The sequence below is a fragment of the Tursiops truncatus genome, chromosome 11 (assembly GCF_011762595.2).
Source record: "Tursiops truncatus isolate mTurTru1 chromosome 11, mTurTru1.mat.Y, whole genome shotgun sequence".
NCBI classification, from domain to species: Eukaryota; Metazoa; Chordata; class Mammalia; order Artiodactyla; family Delphinidae; genus Tursiops; species Tursiops truncatus.
In genome coordinates this window covers 17,622,503-17,641,870 of record NC_047044.1, presented here as the reverse complement: position 1 = coordinate 17,641,870, position 19,368 = coordinate 17,622,503, and the positions used below count along the sequence as shown (strand labels likewise).

Below are 19,368 nucleotides of genomic sequence, written 5' to 3'. Positions count from 1 at the left end.
ATTGCTTACTTTATTATTGTTTGGCTGGAATTACATAAGAGGATTCTAGGGATTCCAGCTGACTCTGACAGTTCTGCAAACTGTAATCTGCATATTCTTTAAAGCTACCCTTATTGACTAAGTATTGCTTAACTTTTACCTTGGAGTTGCACTAATCGTTTTGGTATATGAAATTCTCAGGTATTAATGATTGGTTATGCTTTAGGCATTATAGCTTAGTAAAAATAACATGGGTTTTCAACAGCCCATTTCCAGTCCATCATGTTAACCATTCCAACTCATTTTAATAATTTTATTTTCCAGGAGGCAGCCAAATATGACAAGAAGGTGATGGTCCTGGATTTTGTCACTCCAACCCCTCTTGGAACTAGATGGGGTAGGCTTTTAAAATACCTTAGAAGTGACTTTGTAGGAGCAGGTTTTTCCCTGGCACTGGTTTAAATGGCCCCTACAGTCCAATTTTAAAATTAAAAATTAAATAAGCAAAAAGAAAAAAACCCCAAACATGTACTTCTTTCACTTGTGCTAAGTTAAAATGGACTCCAGTTAAATGTTGAAGTAGGTAAGTCTTATCAAGATGACTCAGCTGCTTCAAATTAGAAGGAGGCAAGAAGAAGCAGGAAGTCTGGATAAGACAGCGTCACAATTTCTAATTCGTTCATCAAATATTTGTGAAGGTGTCACTTCTGTGTCGGGCACTGTTCTGGTGCTGGGTGTAGTCCCTCTGGCCTGTGGAGCTCACATTCCATAATGACACTCGACTAAGCATTCTCCTGAGAGGGCTTCGATTTCCTTCGCTGTGGAGTCCACTGCCATCTTGCAGTCTTACTCATGCCATTTTGGCTACCTCCCCACCTGCCTAACGGAGACAAGTTATCACCATGTTCTTTAAACTGAGGGACACTAAATCTTTTCTTTTTTTGGGTGGGGGGGTGGTGTCATGAATCCTTTGGTGAGAATCAGCGAAGGCTATAGACCGTCTCCGTAAAGAGATGCTCGTATACACCAAACTTTCTGTGTGCTCCCAGGCCCACTGCAGTCCAGCCACGCCCAGCTCAACAACCCCTTTATCAGTTCTACTCATAGGGCTGGTGGCAAGTGTAAGGTTGTACGCAAAGTAAGGCTTCAGTTTCTGGCATTTTTATCAGCAGTCAATTAACTTTGAATCTTTGAAGTATGTGGAAGTTGTGGAAATCTGCTCATTTTCATTTTAGGGTAATGTTGCTGTGTTTGGTCTATAAGGCTCTCTGAACTTAGAAATGTCACGAGACTTAGGAATAAACTCATATAAAAAGTATTGGCTACATTAAGCAAATAAATTATGATGTTTAATACAATAGCACTGGTGCTTGGGGCAGGCCACCCCAAAATACACACAGTGGCATATTGATTATTTTGAATTAAAGTTACTTAAGAAATGGCCAGTGCAAGAGGGACACTCTGGCTCTCCTTTTTGTCTCTGAAAGCAGGAAAGAAGTCATGCGAAAGGTGCACTTCCTGCATCTGGAGGTAGAGAGGCAGCCTTATCACAAAAGATACGGAATTTGGGGCTGAAGAGCCTATTGTACACAAACCTGTCACCTCTTTAATTCGTCCCAAGCCTAAACTCTGTTTAGATGCTTAAATAATTGGGCACCCAAAACCTAAGTTTCTTTGTCCTGTCAATTTCTCACAAATGTATTGTTTCTTTGTCTAAAAAGTATAAAAACGGCCTGCTTTGGCTACTTCTTAGGTCCCATTTCTATGAAACCTTCATGTGCACAAATTAAAATTTCTTTCTTTTTCTCCTGGGGATCTGTTATGTCAAATTTATTATTAGTCCAACCACAAGAACTCAAGAGGGATAGAAGGGAAATCTCCTCCTCTGTGATGTTAGTAATAATCGTTGCCTCTTTTCTTTGGAGGATTGTAATACGGGCTATAAACTGATTGCTCAATGTTGTTGCAGGTCTCGGAGGAACATGTGTGAATGTGGGCTGCATACCTAAAAAACTGATGCACCAAGCAGCTTTGTTAGGACAAGCCCTCCGAGACTCTCGAAACTACGGGTGGAACGTCGAGGAGATAGGTATGTGGGGGAAGCTGCTCTTCCGTTTGTGCTTCTGAGGGGTTCAAGCTGGGATCTTGCAATGCGCCATCCATCTACAAGTAACCCAGAATTCGTCTCTGTTGTTTGTTTTTTTGTTTTTGTTTTTGCGGTACACGGGCCTCTCACTGTTGTGGCCTCTCCCGTTGCGGAGCACAGGCTCCGGACGCGCAGGCTCAGCGGCCATGGCTCACAGGCTCAGCTGCTCCGCGGCATGTGGGATCTTCCCGGACCAGGGCACAAACCCGTGTCCCTTGCATCGGCCAGCGGACTCTCAACCACTGTGCCACCAGGGAAGCCCTGTTGTTTGTTTTTTTAATGGATAAAATCACGGGGGTTATCCTGTGTCGTGTTAGCTCTGTAGCTATTATTATGTATGGTAAGAACAGATATTGCACTTGGAGTACCTTTTTATAATAGAAAACCAGAATTCTTTCAAATAAATTCTCATAGTTGTATAGAGTTTCCTAAGGAAGTGCAAACTACATTTGCTTTCCTTTGAAGCTATTACATTTTTCTCTCACCAGAAAAGTCTGTTCCATGAGCTGATATTTGGGGGGATTGTTTGTTGAGAAGGGGGGGTTTTGTTGGATTAAAAATATTTAGACTACCATAGAAACCCTAGAAAAGTTGAACAGGAATCCGTTGACTTTAGAAGGTGTAGATGACATTATCTGTAGAAGAATAAAATGAGGTCTGGCACAGCTTCCTGCCTAATTAATTACGTAGGTCACTATGTCCTTGAAGAGTGAGGCTCCAACCCTTATCTGATTTTAGTTCTGAGGGACATTGGAGGGAAAATCTTCTAGCCAGCAGCTAGGGTAAATTGTTTTGTGGCTTTTTCTGAGTTTTAATTAAGAGTTACTAGATACCCATGTGTAAAAGGTATAAACACATGCTTTGAAAATTTTTGCTCTTCCTCTAACCTAGTCATGCTTCCTTTGTTGATGCTTTTAACTTGAAGTTTTCTTATGCTGGAGTCATATCTCTTTCCTCAGACCCTTAGAAGGCTGCTTTCTGTCAGTGACCTTTGGAGGCCTGAGACTGGTACTGAGAGTTTTGTTATTTGGTTCTAAGGTGCCATGCTCCATGTCCTTTTCCCTTGCCTAACAGAAAGGCAGTTGAGCAGACTCTTGACCTATGGAACGTGAATTTAACACTTCATCTGCTGATGGTCCACCTCTGTTTTTCACCTCTACCCTCCCCGCCACCTCCCAAGTTATTTACTCCCGTGTCTGAATGCCCAACTGAGTCTGCTGTTAATCCACTCTTTGCCTTCCTGGGAGCCTACTGTCAATGTACTACCCAGTTAACAACAGAGTCTCTCTTCAGTTAATGTATTAGACTTTTTAGTAGACTTTTTAGAAATCCTACTAGTGAAGTTATATAATATTACTATCGAGTGCTCGTTCTTTGTACTTGAGTCTCTGCTGGGGAAATACACAAATATTTATAAAGATAAATAACACAAATCTGTAGGTACACAGGTTTTGTTATCATTGATGTACCAACTAAGTACCCTGGGAGCCCAGAGGTGGGATCGGTAAATGATTTAAGAGGTGACTGGAGATGACTTTTTAGATGTTGTGTCCTTGACAGCCAGCAGAGGAGGGGAAGGTCAGTTCATTTAGACAGTGAAGGAACGAGGTACATATTTGAAGAATAGTAAATACCCTGGCATCTCTAGAGCAGGGAGCATGTGGGGAACATAAACGAGGACATTTGCTGTGGGCTGAACACCCTGGGTGGTTTGGAACAAGGGTAGGAGGAGGAATGTGGACCAGCTTAGGGAGCTGCACAGTTGTGCTGAGGGCAAGTTGGAACAGATGTTTTGTGATTGTTGGGATAGTAGCGGGAAGAAAATGGGGAGAGGAGATAAAGACCATAGCTGTAGCAGAAAGGAAGCTACCATCTTTCCCCACTACCCACCTCAGCCTCCTGCCAGCCTTATGGATTCATCGAGGTCCTGCAGGACAGGAGTCGTGATTAAAGTCAGATCATCTCATTTTCCTCTTTATTCTCCATTCCATCTTTTTTTTTTAAGATTAAAAATATTTTATTTAAACTTTTCTTCATAAACACTTTTAACATTTTTTTTCAATTTAAAAACAATGGATAGCATAAACATGTTTTGAATAGATTATATTCACGGCTTGGGAAAAATTACCTGACAAAAATGTAAAGACTTCCAAAACAGGTATAAAAGGCAAACCTTAAATTATTCTAAGATTTTTAAATCGGCCCTAGGATTATTTGACTACTGGCCCAAAATGTACCTAAAGGTCAAAATATTTTTTCTATAGACAAAATGTGCCCAAGGGGTATAGGGCATATACAAGTTAGATAGAAAATAACCTCTCTGATCACCTCACTGGAACATTCCTTCAGAAAGCAAACACCTAATCCTTACTGATATACTGAGTAATAAGGTTTTTAATGTAGTTGTTCCCAAAGATGTAAAAAGAAAATCTAAGAACATTAAGGAGGAACAAACAAAGCTGACAGCATTCTCTCAATGTTACTCGTGTAATATTGAAGTTATACTGGTATACTGAAAGGAAACGACTTCCATGAGTTTACCTATTCCAGTCTATGTCTATTGAATATTTGACTTTATAAACTCTTGATAAACTAGTTTTTCAGAACTTTCATTTTTAAGATAAATCTCTTTTTAGAAGATATTTATCCCCAAACCAACTCTAATCTGATAGAACGTATGATCCCTAAAAATGTTCAGAGTACAAAAAAAAAAAAAATGTATAATAGGCAAACGGGAAAAATGGCACGAGCAGTTTTACTGCCATATAGCCCTCATTTATATCTAATTTACACTATTATCTATGTTGTTTTACTTCAGTCTAAAATTTTAAATTACGTATTCTCAAAAGAGCTAGTCTTTTCTGAGAGATAGCTTATAAACTGAAATAACAATTTATATTATAAACTGAAATGTTATGACCTACAACCACATATACATATATAAAAATAGTCCCACTGAACGTTTGACATGTTTAGATAATGCAGCTCAAATAATTTGTTATAAAATATTTTAAAGCTTAGTTTCATGTAATCAAGACAAAACCATTTTTACCACTTCTCCCCACACAAATGTGTGTCCTTTACTATGACTCGAGCAGGCTTCCCAGAATGAGGTGTCCAGAGGTGCTGCTTTAGAAAAGATAAGTGAAGGGCTCAGTCGATATTTCACAAATTATAGTAACACTCACACAGAGTAATGAGGACACAGAGAAAGCTGTCTCAAGAAAAGCTAATAATTCTATTAATTAAGCTTTACTTTTTAAAAACCAGTAGTATTTCTTCCAATACAAAACCTTCAACGTGAAGATCTTGAATTTTATGAAAAGGTTGTAGTGCAAGGATTTTCTTTAAGCAGATTAAATTAAAATAAAAACTTAGAAGGTCAAAGACATGGAAGAGAACAAACGTTTCTAATTAAGATGCAATTAACAAAAATCAGCTATTTTTGTAAAGTCTGGCATTTAAAATGTAAAGTGAAAATTAACACACAAAGATCACAGCAACTACACTGTATAGTTTTAAATCTTACTGAATTTTAAAAAAACTATTTTGAGCACATATAATGTATATAAACAAAAATGGTTCCAAATGAAGCACACAAAAAATAAACTTGAAAAAAATTCTATGAAAAAATTTTCCATAGTTTAGTATAACAAAAATAAATCTCTTTCAGCAATTAAACCATAATTTAAAAAGGGAATGTAAGTTAATCATGGATTTAAAATAAGCCAAATTAGCACTACATATAAACAGAAGAGTTTTCTCATACATTCAGAACCCAAGCAATAACAACTATTCTTAAAGCTCAAAACTGATTACAGCTGACATCAGGTCAGACATGACTTACGTGTGAAGCTAAACCCAGAGTTAGTTCAAGTTAAAAGATTTCACAAATTTTCCAAAACATGAACTTTGATCTTGGCCTTGTGTTTTTACAATGAAGACCAAGAATATTCAGTTGTTTGCCCAGATCTTTCTTTAACTAGGACTACGAAGTCATATCTAAGCAATTAAAGAGAACCACCACTGGAGTGTAAAAGCCTGATGGGGTTCCCTGTCTCTGTCTTTTCCAGCAAAAGACAACAATGAGGAAAATAATGAAGACGTTACTGTTATTTTCTTTAAAGCAAGACGGCACACATATAAAACACTAAGCCAACTAATATATTAGAAAAAGAATTAAACGGCTAATCTAACTCCTAGTTTTCAAAAGTAAAATGACTAAAAATGATTTTTAAGATGTAGAAAAAGACTTTTACCCATATTACCATGGGAAACAGGATACTGAATTTCGTTTTTAGAAACTGAAAGTAAATGATAGGACCACTTAATAAAAATTTAAGTCTCATATACAAAAGAATATTAAGTTGATTTCTAAAGCCAATCCCAATGTTTCACTTTTTAAAAAACTACTTACGTACCTGACTGTTTCTAGCCTCCAGTTGTAGAGTTTTAAAATCAGGTTTTTTTCATAGTTGTCTATTTTAATTGCAAAAATGAAACAAGTCTTCACATTTCCATGATTTCACTCTTCCATTTTATATTCAGTGGCGGCAGCAGCAAAAAAAAAAAAAAAGTAAAACTAGAAAATTTACACAACAGCCATATAGAAGGCATTGCAATATTGCACCAATATCCTAAGGTCTGGCAAGTTCTGCCAGTGTAGGTCTAGTCTGTATCATATATAGAGTCTACTCAGAAGAAAATGGCATCAGTTTGGATGATCCACTCCCTGGTTATTCTTGCTTAATTTTGACAACTATATGCTTTTTCTTCGAGTTTAAAGAGTTGAAAGGTGCGGCTAACCCTAAAACACTTATTATAAATGCTTTTAAACAGTTATTCTTGATCCATTCTGAACTTTGAGGTTACTTACTATCTTTCATGCTAGTAGCTTTAAGTAAATAAAACAAAAGCTGAGGGCTTACATCCCCAGTGCCACTAAATATTTTGTACTAAATAAACAAGTAGATATGACCAGTTAAGATTATAATTCTATTCCTTACCTCTAAGTCAAAACTGAGCTCAAATTTTCCACAAGTTGCTACTTTCCATTCAATAACAGATGCAGCAGCCTTATTGAATGTAAAGAATGGGAGTTGCACTTACTTTTAAGGGGCCTTTATTTAGGACTCTGGTATTACCTAAATTCTCTTTAAAAGTGCTTGCATGCTGCAGGGCCAGGGCTTGCCATATACCACTCCGATGCTCACTAAAAACAGGGTAACATTAAACAGACTGCAAAGAAAAACATTTTCAAAAAGAAGACATACATTGATAAGCAACACTAACGTTTACTTTTGAAAATAAAACATAAAATGTTAGTTTTCATAAAACCATACATGTTTCAGGAATATAAGGAGTTTGAGTATTACTGAATCAGTATGGACTGAAGATAGGCTACTCTGATACCAAACGAGGACTCCAGTTATTTTAACTTTCTAAAAATGTTAATACACGAAAAGACGTTACATCTAGAATACAACAAGTATGGCAAACCGTGTGTGCAAATGCACTAGCTTAAAAATATAGAATCCTAACCACGCATAAAAGGGGATGTGCCTTATATATTCATAAGATGTAAGCAAGTGTGGCTGTGCTTTCACTAACACAATGCAGATAAGAGAAGGCAGCTTAGAAATAGTGTTCTGAATATAAAAAAGTTAAATTTGTAGAAAATTTATATTTTTGCATTTTCAGCAAAAAGCCATGCAAAAAGGTCAAGAGTTTTAAACTTAAAAAATAAAATCAAAAAGTCTAACAGACTGCAATACACCGAAATAAATGTTCAAAAAGATTTCAGATAGAGATAGGAACTGAAATTACATCCAGTGACACTTATCAGGTCTTCTCTTAGAAGACGCCTGACTCCTACACTGACATTTGAAAGAAATGTTTAAAGCATAACATCAACTTCCCAGATAAGTGAATCGTTCTATTAAACTGCTTCTGGAAGTAGTTTCAAGAGCTAGTGCTTAGAATTGACTTATTGCATGAATTTGAGACCACTAAAAAGAATAAAAAGGATGCGAGAACAGAATGAAAACATTTTCATGTATTAGACCAATGGCTTTGATAGTAAAACTAGTGGGGTTCTTCTTTATGTTTTTTAATTAACTACTTTGTCGCAAACAAATTTTTTGTTTGGCTTTATTGAAGGGAGAAAGATGCCATTAGTTGCAACGTCTGACCTCGTCCAGTATATATTCTGGAAAATGCAGGTTGCATACTTGTAAACCATCCAGCTTGCAGGGCATCCGCGGGTACTCATCTTCCTTCCATTTGTTTTCATCCGGATCAAAAGTGAGAATAGAATCGCTGTAATGACCATTGTAGCAAAGGCCTCCAAGAACCATTATCTGTTTGTCCAGCACAGTCACACCATGGCCACTTCTACCAATTGGCATGGACGCCAAGATGGTCCACTGATCAGTCTCTGGGTTGTACACTTCTGTGGAAGGGCATCCCTGAGACTCAAAAGAGGCCCTCAAGATCACACAGACACCACCGAAGACATAAAGCTTGCCGTTGTAAGAAATCATCTTGTGAAAACATCTAGCGTAATTCATTTTGCTCTTATTCTCCCAACAGTTGGTAACTACTTGAGTTCTCCTGGTCCGCTGTTCTATGGTCCCTTCTTTACTGGGGTCAAACACGCACACTTGTTTGGAGGTGGAAGATGAGGTGATTCCACCAGTGATAAACAACTTGTTATTGAGCACTGTCCCCTCATGTCCATACTTGTTAACTGGATAAGGATCCACAAATTCCCATTTATCATTGGTGATATCATATCTCTCTGTTGAATAGAAAGTCTCATCTCTGGTTCTGCCTGCTACAGCATAAATAAACTTTTCAGTAACACCAACTGCAAATTCTGAACGTGGTACAGACATGTCTGCCATCCGGAGCCAAGAGTTTTGTCTCGGGTCATACCTGAACACTTTGGAAGAAGCATGGAATTTGCCGTCTGGGCCCAGTTCTTCCCCACCCAACAAGAACACGAAGTTATTCACGATAGCAAGGCAGTCCGGACGCAGAGGTACTTGTGGGCCCTCCAGTTCCCACCAGACTCTTGGTTTCTTTAAGAGAAGTATTTTACTGTTAACCATGCTATGTCCAGTCATGCCTCGGAATACTGTAGTTTGGGGTTTGGCAGAGCGGATGCGGCTTGATTTCATGTCCAACAGAGGCTGCTGGTGAACGTTCTGAAAGTAATTCAAGGCTTGGTCAACTTCATAGCGCAGCTGTCGGGAGTATCTATAAAATTCTGATGTCTTAACCTGATGTTCTGAATGATGGTATCGGTATGTCTCCAGCGTCTTCTATCATGCCACAGCCAAGACTGCACAGCCTCGTACAGCTCTGTCTCTGGGAACCTGCTCAGATGATCATTATCCAAGTAAGACATGAGCTTCTCAAAGCTCAGATAAGACAGGAAATCAGGCCTGGACATGAGTGGTACGAAGTTGTCTAGCAGAAAGGCGTCCAACTTCTCCCTGACTCCCTCGATGTTTACACTGAAATCATCTAAGAGTCTCATAATTTCTGCACAGTTTTCTAAGCAGATTTTTGCTAATAGAAAAGAGCAGCAGAACTTCACCACTTCTCTAAGTTGAACATACATGGCAGCCTGAAGAATATCATGAACAGTACTCATACTCAGTTCTATAGTTCCATAGTACATAAACTGAAGGACGTGGCTGAAACCGGTAGCAGTTAGACCTTTTAAATGAATTTTGTCCTGATCTCGCTCCCTCATATCTGCGGTAAACATAATTCTGAAGTAATCACTCTGGGTGGCCAAGAGTGCTTTATGGGCCTGGAACTGATGATCTTCAATAACCAGAGTGACATCAAGAAGCAGTCCCTCCTCATACAGTGCTCTGAACCCAGCAGAGACCCTGGTGTCATGGATGGAGAAACAGAATCCTTCCACGTCCCCTGCCATGAATCACCTAACACAGCAAAGTATGCACAAGATGAAATTAATATCATAATTTTTATCAGCACTCCATTAATCCAAAAGCTATATACTTTCATTTTGGAAAGGTAGAACACAAAAGCGCTGTAAATGAACATGTGAAACAAAACCAACTTGTTCACAATCCATACCCTGGAAGCTCGGGGGTCCGTCCAGCCTCTAGTGGACGGCAGTCTGCATCAGGAAGAAGCGGGCCGGACGGTGGGTGGTCAGGTGCCGGGACGGCACTCAGCTGGCTCCTCGAACGTCTATAAGGGGCCGCTCCGGCGGGGGGCGAGTCTGTGCGCCTGCGGCCCCCACGAAACCAGTCCTGGGAAAGAAGACAGCGCTGAGACGCGATTCGAGACAGTCGGTATCTGCACGAGGCGGAGCGGCGTCGGGGCCAGGCCTGGCCTTGCCAATGCCAGGGGCCTCGCAGCACCCGGCGGGGGTCGGCGGTAGGGCCGACTCGGGGCCTTGGGCAGAGAGAGGGGCTGGGGGGTCGCGGGCAGCAGCAGAGGTGCAGGCACTGGCGACGTCGACGACGGCGTCTCTGGGCTTCTCTCTCCATTCCATCTTATTCCAGTACATATGTAAGCCTGCTGTCCCTGGAGGGAGATCCCGTTGTTCCATTTGGCAGACGAGGAGACTGAAGCTCTAGGGGGTGGGGTAGTGCGCCCATGTCATAGCTGAGAAATTGGCAGCACTAAGGTTTAGACTGAAGCCTTACTGACTTCACAGCAGATGGAGTGTACACAAGTGGTGTTCTTTAAGCCCTCGTGGCTTCAGTGGCAATTCCTCTGTAGGACCAGAGTTTTAGGAGCTGTTGTAGTGGCAGGTACTTTCAGAGCTTTTGACATGGCTCTGTGTTTACCTCTCCTCACCATGGTCCCCCCAAAAGGGGCAAGTTCTATATGTGATCTGTAGGCCATACTCCTCTGGGTCTTTGGGAGGAAAACCTAAGAACCACTCATTTTATTTTCTAACCACTCTCATAAGATCTGTGATCCCTCTCAGCCCCATCATTCCACACATACTCTTTTTACCAGTATTCTCAGTGAGACTTCTTTCCCCAGAGCACCTAGGGTTAAGGTCCTTCCTTTGCCCCATTAAAGTGTAGATTGTTAGCGTAGACAGACTTGGGCACTAGTGCTGACTCTGCTATGTACTACCTGTGTGGTGAGGATTAAATTCAACAGTGTGATTAAAATACCTGCCACTCAGTGAATGTTAGTTTCTGTCCCTTCCTCCTGGACTTGCTTCTTGTAACTCTTCCCTATTCAGAGCGTCAGTAGATTGGAGCAGACTCCGCCAAGCACTTTTCTTGGCTCTTTGTTTAATGGGTTGTAGGAAACATTTGTGGATCTTACAGGAAGTTGTATATTTGAACAGTTTATTTCCCTTTTAAGGAGAAGGACATGTAACAAGAATACTAATCTGAAAAAGTCTAGTATTTATTGGGAAAAATAAGGTTGTTCCAAGCAAATTTTGATTTGTGCTGTAATAATTTCCATATAGTGTCTTCTTCATAGTGAATGCCACTGGCCCTTAAATCTCAATCAGTAACAGTTCTGGAGAGCTATAACTCAGAGTCATGAAAATGTTATTCATTCATATAAGGTCTAGTACTCAAATTGGTATGCAGAAGTAGTGGATGTTAGCTTCAAAACTGTCAACTCTTATGAAAAATGAAGTAGGTGGAACAGAATACTTAGTGTGGTTAGAAATGTAGGAAAGTACATATAATGGGTCTTTAGAATCTTTACGAGATAAGTATAGGCGTGTGCCAAATGAATTTTATTAACAGGGTCAACAAAGTATAATTCTAATAAATTCAGTAATCAGGTGGGTGGTAAAATAGAACTTGAGGAGTTGACGAACCTTCTTTCCAGCAACAGAATATATAGGTAGCTGTCACGTAACAATAATAACTCCCTTACTTATTTATGTTGAACTTATTTCTAAATTATATGATGAGGAACTAATAAGTGTACAAAGACGAGGCAATAAAGAAGCCACTACCAGCACAGTCCAGATCTGCACATTAAAACCAGCAGAAGCTCCTGAATTCCGTGGGGTTTTAAAACTTGAACCAAATCAAAGTCACGTTATTTTTCTATCCCTACAGAAATTATTTATTCCACTAATTTAACAGTTTTAGTTAGCTCTTTGGTGTTTCTTCCCCTTTTCCAGATTTTAAGGTAGAAGTATATAACTTTGTATACCTCCCACCCTTGTACGCCTTTGTCAGCAGCAGCAATCCCAGAGTCTTTGACGCGAGCTGTTTGAAGAGCTGTGCCTACTGTTTAAAACAATCCCCTCACTCTTCCTAAATGGAAGCCTGGTGGTTCGCTTACTGTCATCTTCAGCTTTTCTCATTAAGCCTCAGGAGCAGGCTGTGGCCTGGCTGTGGGAACCAGAGCTGGGCGTCACGGGAGTGGCCTGCTGTGCCTGCCGGGGCCAACACCAAGGGAGAGGGAGCCCACCAACTGGGGGAGCAGTTGTTGCCTCCCTCCTTTTGTGCTAAAACGCTTGTGGTGAAGAATACAGTGGATTTAGACAAACATCACTTCGTCATTAGATCTTCGAGGAAGAAGGAAACTTGGAGGTGTATTTTTCAAATGAGAAACCCCTAGAGGCTGCTGGTCCGTGTTCCCAAGAGATGAAGCATGAAGGCTTATTTTGCATTTTTCAGAAAGAAACACATCTAATCTCATGTCCTGGACCAAAGAACAGCACTCCCGTTTTCTTGGAAGACTGTCCTCTCTGACACTGCAAATAGTTCTGAGCGTGGTGAAGGAGGAAGGGCCCTTTGGACCTGGACCAGGCAGCACAGCTGAATCTGCCTGGTGATGGGGTTGGGGCGGGGGGGTGACATATCTAGGACTCAGCCTGTGATCTGCTCTTTTCCTAAAAGCTCCAAGCTGAGACTGTGCTGAGAAAAGAATTATGTGAGCTCAGTCATGTAAACTGGATGAATCGGAACTTTCTGAAAGATTTATTGGCTTCATATTTTTTCAGATTTATCTGTTTGAGTTCTCTTGTGCTCAGGAATTAAGTGTGCCTTTAAAAAATTAAGCGTTTGTGAAGTTTTAGGATCCCAGAGAAAGCAAGGTCATTGGTTTGCAGTTGGGGGCTTGCAGAATTTCTGGATGTACGTATTCTCCTACCACACACCTGAGGGTTCACATACATGTCTGTGCTGCCATGAGTTTATGTGTGGCCCTGGGCAGGTCACCCATCCTTCATTTCCCTGTGTATATAGTGGTAGGAATTTGTGCCCCTTCAGGGACTTGGAGGTGCAAGTGAGCAGGTGAGGCGAAGATGTAAGGATGCTAGTAGTTTGATTAGTATTGTCGAACCCAGGGGTGTACAGTAGGAGGGGGGCGGATCCGGGGCATCCGAGAGTTGGCTTTAAGACCCAGTTGCTGAGGTGGGCGTAAGGGCACACCCAGGTGAAATACAGGTCCTGCCTCGCCAGCTAGAATCCGCATCGCAGAGGCTCAGCGTTGGATTACAGCTGGTAGACCAAGCAGCAGAGTCAGGAGGCCTAGGGGGAATGCTGGGCCATGCCAGCGGATGGGCTGAGTGCGGTTGGGGAGCATCCAGGTGGTATTTGGGAATGCAGGAAGGCAGTGGACTTGGGGCATTACTGGAAGGCAGGGCAGCCCTAGAGAACTGGGGTTCTGGGCATGTAATCAGTCCAACAAGGATCCATTTACTACCAGCAGGATGTAAAGTAGGAATTTGGATTTTATAAGACAGAAACTCAGTTATCAGAACGGAATGCAAGACCCAGGACCATAGGAGCAGGTGGAGGACCTTGGTGCTGAATCCTAAACTGGTGGGCTGCAGCTTTTATTTTTTTAAATTAATTAATTAATTTGTTTATTTTTGGCCGCGTTGGGTCTTTGTTGCTGCTTGCGGGCTTTCTCTAGTTGCGGCGAGCGGGGGCTGCACTTCGTTGTGGTGTGCAGGCTTCTCATTGCGGTGGCTTCTCTTTCTTGTGGAGCACGGGCTCTAGGTGCGCGGGCTTCAGTAGCTGTGGCTCTCGGGCTCTAGAGCCACAGGCTCAGTAGTTGGGGCGCACAGGCTTTGTTTCTCCGTGGCATGTGAGATCTTCCTGGACCAGGGCTTGAAACCGTGTCCCCTGCACTGGCAGGCAGACTCCCAACCACTGTGCCACCAGGGAAGTCCTTGGCAGGCGGATTCTTAACCACTAGTAGGCTGCAGTTTTTAAATTTCTTCTGCCTGAGCATAACCACACTAGAGATTGGTGCCTGCCTACTGTACCAGAGGATGAAGGAACTTTGGTAGAGAAAGGGGGTTTAAGGAGTTTGGAAATCAGGTGGGGCCTGACAGTTACAAAGGAAGGCTTTAACAACAGAATTAAGGTTGAATTAGGTCTGATCATTGAATCTGAATTTCTGTCATTGAAATAATTTATTGGTACTATTATTTAGTCCCAGCTATGTCTTCTTTTAGAATATGGTATCTCCTGTAGGATTAGCAGAGTAGAATCCACTTAGTGCTTCTACCACTGTAAAGTTTCAGGAATTAATCTGGCCTTTGATCTGTTGTTTCTCCCTGGGGCTTTATTGGCACTTTGCACTGGACAGTTCCTAATTGTAAGGAACTGTAGCGGAGGATAGCATCACTGGCCCTTGGGCATCCCTAATTCACAGTGATAGCCAAAGCCACCACCAAAAATGATGTCTGGGATTCGCTTAAAATATTTTAGTAAAAAGGCGTATATGTAATGAGATTGGTAAAATGTTGGTAATTGTTGCAGCTAGTTGATTGGCAAGTGGGAGCGAGTTACACTATTCTGTTCCATTCCTGGTGGGGAAACAGTGAGTCCTCCCTCCTCTTTTTTTTTTTTTTTTTTTTTTTTTTCCGTATGTGGGCCTCTCACTGTTGTGGCCTCTCCCGTTGCGGAGCACAGACTCCGGACACACAGGCCCAGCGGCCATGGCTCACGGGCCTAGCCGCTCCACGGCATGTGGGATCCTCTCAGACCGGGGCACGAACCCGTGTCCCCTGCATTGGCAGGTGGACCCTCAACCACTGCGCCACCAGGGAAGCCCCTGCCTCCGCTTTTTGTAGTGGTGGTGGACGGACACCGGATGGACAGGCTGGTTGAGGCTCCCTGCAGAATCCCTCACGCCCCAGCACGTAATCCTCCTGGCCTCATGACCACATGGCCTCCAAGGTCCCTTTTTTTTTCTCCCCAGCTGAACTGATCTCTGAAGGTTTGCTCCAGTTCTGACATTTTATGGTTCTATTAATTGAATCTTTATAATCTGTGCTCTGGGAGGCCACAAGCCAATTTTTGTGCTGTCATTCCTACTTCCAGCGGCTGGCCACTGGTACTCATAGAATTGATTGCATCACTTCCTGCCTGACCAAGCTACTTAGCCCTGACTCTAAGACTCAGACGCTCATTTCTGTGACAGAGGCTTTCAATGCATGTTGATTCTCTTCTCCTTCCTTCCAAACCACAGCTTCCCCAGAACCTGCCTTCTTCTACCACCAGAGTATATTTTACCCGTATCTTTTTTTTTTATCATCATTGTTGAAGTTAGTAATGAATGAATGACAGGATTGATTTTTATCCATTGAAATTCAATATTATATTAGTGCCTTGGCTCAAAGGATTCATTTTATGGTAGAATTTTAAGACTCTTCCTTTCTTTGGTGAGATGGGAAGTTTGGGAGGCAATGAGGCAGGCTCTTAAACTTCTCTGTCTAGACTAGGGATCAGCAAACTTTTTCTGTAAAGGGCCAGATAGTAAATATTTTAGGCTTTGTGGGCCATCTGGCTTACGTCACAACTGCTCACCTCTGCAGTTGTTGCATGAAGGCAGCCCTGGACAATACGGAAATAAATGATCGTGGCTGGATTTCAGTAAAGCTTTATTTACAGAAAAGGTGATTGGCTGAATTTGACTGGTGGGGCCTTAATTTGCCAGCCCCCTGGTCTAGACACTGTTAACCAGTTTGGTAACTCCAAATCTGGCTACATCAGAATCTCTTAGAGATTGTTACACATTCAGAATCTTAGGAATCTTAGGTTCTCAAGAACCTAAGTACCTTGTTACCCCAGCAGTCAGTGTTCCCAATCCAAGGTACAATTCCCATTCGTTTCTAGATAAAGAAGAAAAAGCTTTGGGTATGGTTATTTTAGTCTTAAGAACTGCCAGAGATTCTGCACTATTTAATTGTCTGGTAGTTTTCTAAAAGGGAAAAATAGTTGAAAAGATTGTTTATGTGCTTGAAATGAAGGACTTGCCCTTTTAGACTAAATAGTTACCGGGAAATGATATTTACCAGGTGGCAGCAGAAAAGCTAAACATTTTGTCTTACTCTCTCGTGCAGTGAAACATGACTGGGAGAGAATGACAGAAGCTGTCCAGAATCACATTGGCTCTCTGAACTGGGGCTACCGTGTGGCTCTGCGGGAGAAAAAGGTCACCTATGAGAACGCATATGGGCAGTTTGTTGGGCCTCATAGGATTAAGGTAACCATGTGACAGTGTACGTAGCTGTTTTTGGTGTGTTTTTAAGCTTTTGTTGGGGGAGGAAAAGAGAAGGTGATTATCCTAATAAAAATGATGGCCACTGTGACCCAGACCATCCAGTTTGGTGATTTTGCAATTACTTCTTAGGGACTTTCTCTTGTGGTATAGTAAAGGGTAATCTGGATTTGGGGCCACATTAGCTGGATTTGAGTCTTGGCTCTGTCGCTTCCTAGCATTGGGACTTTGAGCGATCCCTTAACTACTCAGAGTCTTAGTATCTCTTTCTTACTGCATTAGCAAATTTTTATGAGGATCAAATTGGGCAATGTGATAAAACAGCCTTTTTAATTATAACGTTTACAATTCTAAAGGATAATAATTTATTAAGAATTGATATATTGGTTCCTTCGTAGGCAACAAACAACAAAGGCAAAGAGAAGATTTATTCTGCAGAGAGATTTCTCATTGCCACTGGTGAAAGGCCACGTTATTTGGGTATCCCTGGTGACAAAGAATACTGCATCAGCAGGTAAGGACAAATTGCAGGGAGAAAAGGGGATTTTTGCTTTTTCTTCAAACCCATTTAATCCTTTTCCTGAAACTTAGTTTTTCCACCACATTTTTGTCCAGAGGGACAGGGAATTAGGAAAAAGAGAAAGGAAAAACTATTTTAAACCAGAGAACATTAAAATTCAGAACTATAAACATTGGTCATCTTATCACCAAGAGTTAATATCGCTGCTAACATATAGATACATGCTTACAATATTTATATTTGAAATTTATATTTGTGTGAGTATATGTTATACGTGTATACTATATAAAACCAGATGGATATTCACATTTTATAAAATAATTGATAGATACGTTTTTGTTTTTCCAAAACTAGAATCATATATTACCTTTATGTAGATGCTAAAAAAATTAGAGGATAGCAGGCCATTTAGGTTTCTCACATCCTAGTTTTTCCTTACTCCTTTGCCATTTGTATGGTTGCATTGTCAGTGTAGAGGGACCTTCTGAAATCAGTGAGTCAAGCAGGAAGGTTTTGCTGTATGGTTTATTTTTGTCCATCGAGTGATAATAATGGTGACATTATTGTTCAGGAGTTTCGAATTATGAAGTCATTAAGACATTGTTGATAAGTATGTCTTCTTGGATGCTTTTTGCCCAGGACTTACATGGTTTTCTGATGGTGTTATAAATTACTTGTTTTCAGGCTTTTTTTTTTTTTTTTTTTTTCCAGGCTTTTTTTTTTCTTTTTTTTCTTTTGTAATAGGAGTTTATCCTTTGAGCCTCATCGGGGGCAGCTCAGATGACAACTCTTGTCATTGCTGTCTTGGATGGGCTCCCTTCTCATATTTTAAAAAACTCATCTCCCAACAATGCTTTTATGATCTCTTATGTCTTGTGTCTTCCTCATTCTGCTAGAAGATTCTGTCAGGTTTTACTTTTTTTTTTTTTTTTTTAACATCTTTATTGGGGTATAATTGCTTTACAATGGTGTGTTAGTTTCTGCTTTATAACAAAGTGAATCAGTTATACATATACATATGTTCCCATATGTCTTCCCTCTTGCGTCTCCCTCCCTCCCACCCTCCCTATCCCACCCCTCCAGGCTGTCACAAAGCACCGAGCCAATATCGCTGTGCCATGCGGCTGCTTCCCACTAGCTATCTACCTTACTACGTTTGTTAGTGTGTATATGTCCATGACTCTCTCTCGCCCTGTCACAGCTCACCCTTCCCCCTCCCCATAACCTCAAGTCCTTTCTCTAGTAGGTCTGCATCTTTATTCCTGCCTTACCCCTAGGTTCTTCATGACATTTTTTTTTCCCTTAAATTCCATATATATGTGTTAGCATACGGTATTTGCTTTCTCTTTCTGACTTACTTCACTCTGTATGACAGACTCTAGGTCTATCCACCTCATTACAAATAGCTCAATTTCATTTCTTTTTATGGCTGAGTAATATTCCATTGTATATATGTGCCACATCTTTTTTATCCATTCATCCGATGATGGGCACTTAGGTTGTTTCCATCTCCGGGCTATTGTAAATAGAGCTGCAATGAACATTTTGGTACATGACTCTTTTTGAATTATGGTTTTCTCAGGGTATATGGCCAGTAGTGGGATTGCTGGGTCATATGGTAGTTCTATTTGTAGTTTTTTAAGGAACCTCCATACTGTTCTCCATAGTGGCTGAACCAATTCACATTCCCACTAGCAGTGCAAGAGTGTTCCCTTTTCTCCACACCCTCTCCAGCATTTATTGTTTCTAGATTTTTTGATGATGGCCATTCTGACTGGTATGAGATGATATCTCATTGTAGTTTTGATTTGCATTTCTCTAATGATTAATGATGTTGAGCATTCTTTCATGTGTTTGTTGGCAGTCTGTATATCTTCTTTGGAGAAATGTCTATTTAGGTCTTCTGCCCATTTTTGGATTGGGTTGTTTGTTTTTTTGTTATTGAGCTGCATGAGCTGCTTGTAAATTTTGGAGATTAATCCTTTGTCAGTTGCTTCATTTGCAAATATTTTCTCCCATTCTGAGGGTTGTCTTTTGGTCTTGTTTATGGTTTCCTTTGCTGTGCAAAAGCTTTGAAGTTTCATTAGGTCCCGTTTGTTTATTTTTGTTTTTATTTACATTACTCTAGGAGGTGGGTCAGAAAGGATCTTGCTGTGATTTATGTCATAGAGTGTTCTGCCTATGTTTTCCTCTAAGAGTTTGATAGTTTCTGGCCTTACATTTA

At 40.9% G+C, this 19,368-nt stretch overlaps 2 protein-coding genes across 5 annotated transcripts in view; one reads left to right on the top strand and one right to left on the bottom strand.

Annotated features, from left to right (window-relative positions):
* Window positions 1-19,368, top strand: part of TXNRD1 (thioredoxin reductase 1) — a 72,741-nt gene that overhangs the window by 22,627 nt on the left and 30,746 nt on the right. For all 4 annotated transcript variants that reach the window (XM_019952404.2, XM_019952405.3, XM_019952407.3 and 1 more), the window contains 4 exons: window positions 304-376; window positions 1,949-2,068; window positions 16,467-16,609; window positions 17,023-17,138. In XM_019952404.2, coding sequence (XP_019807963.1) covers window positions 304-376; window positions 1,949-2,068; window positions 16,467-16,609; window positions 17,023-17,138 — 452 coding nt within the window. The remainder of the gene's footprint in view (window positions 1-303; window positions 377-1,948; window positions 2,069-16,466; window positions 16,610-17,022; window positions 17,139-19,368) is intronic.
* On the bottom strand, window positions 8,282-10,357 carry LOC109548487 (kelch-like protein 15). The gene is given in 2 exon segments (XM_019926169.3): window positions 8,282-9,407; window positions 9,410-10,357. Coding segments are annotated over 2 exon segments (1,776 nt in total). The 5' UTR covers window positions 10,077-10,357; the 3' UTR covers window positions 8,282-8,298.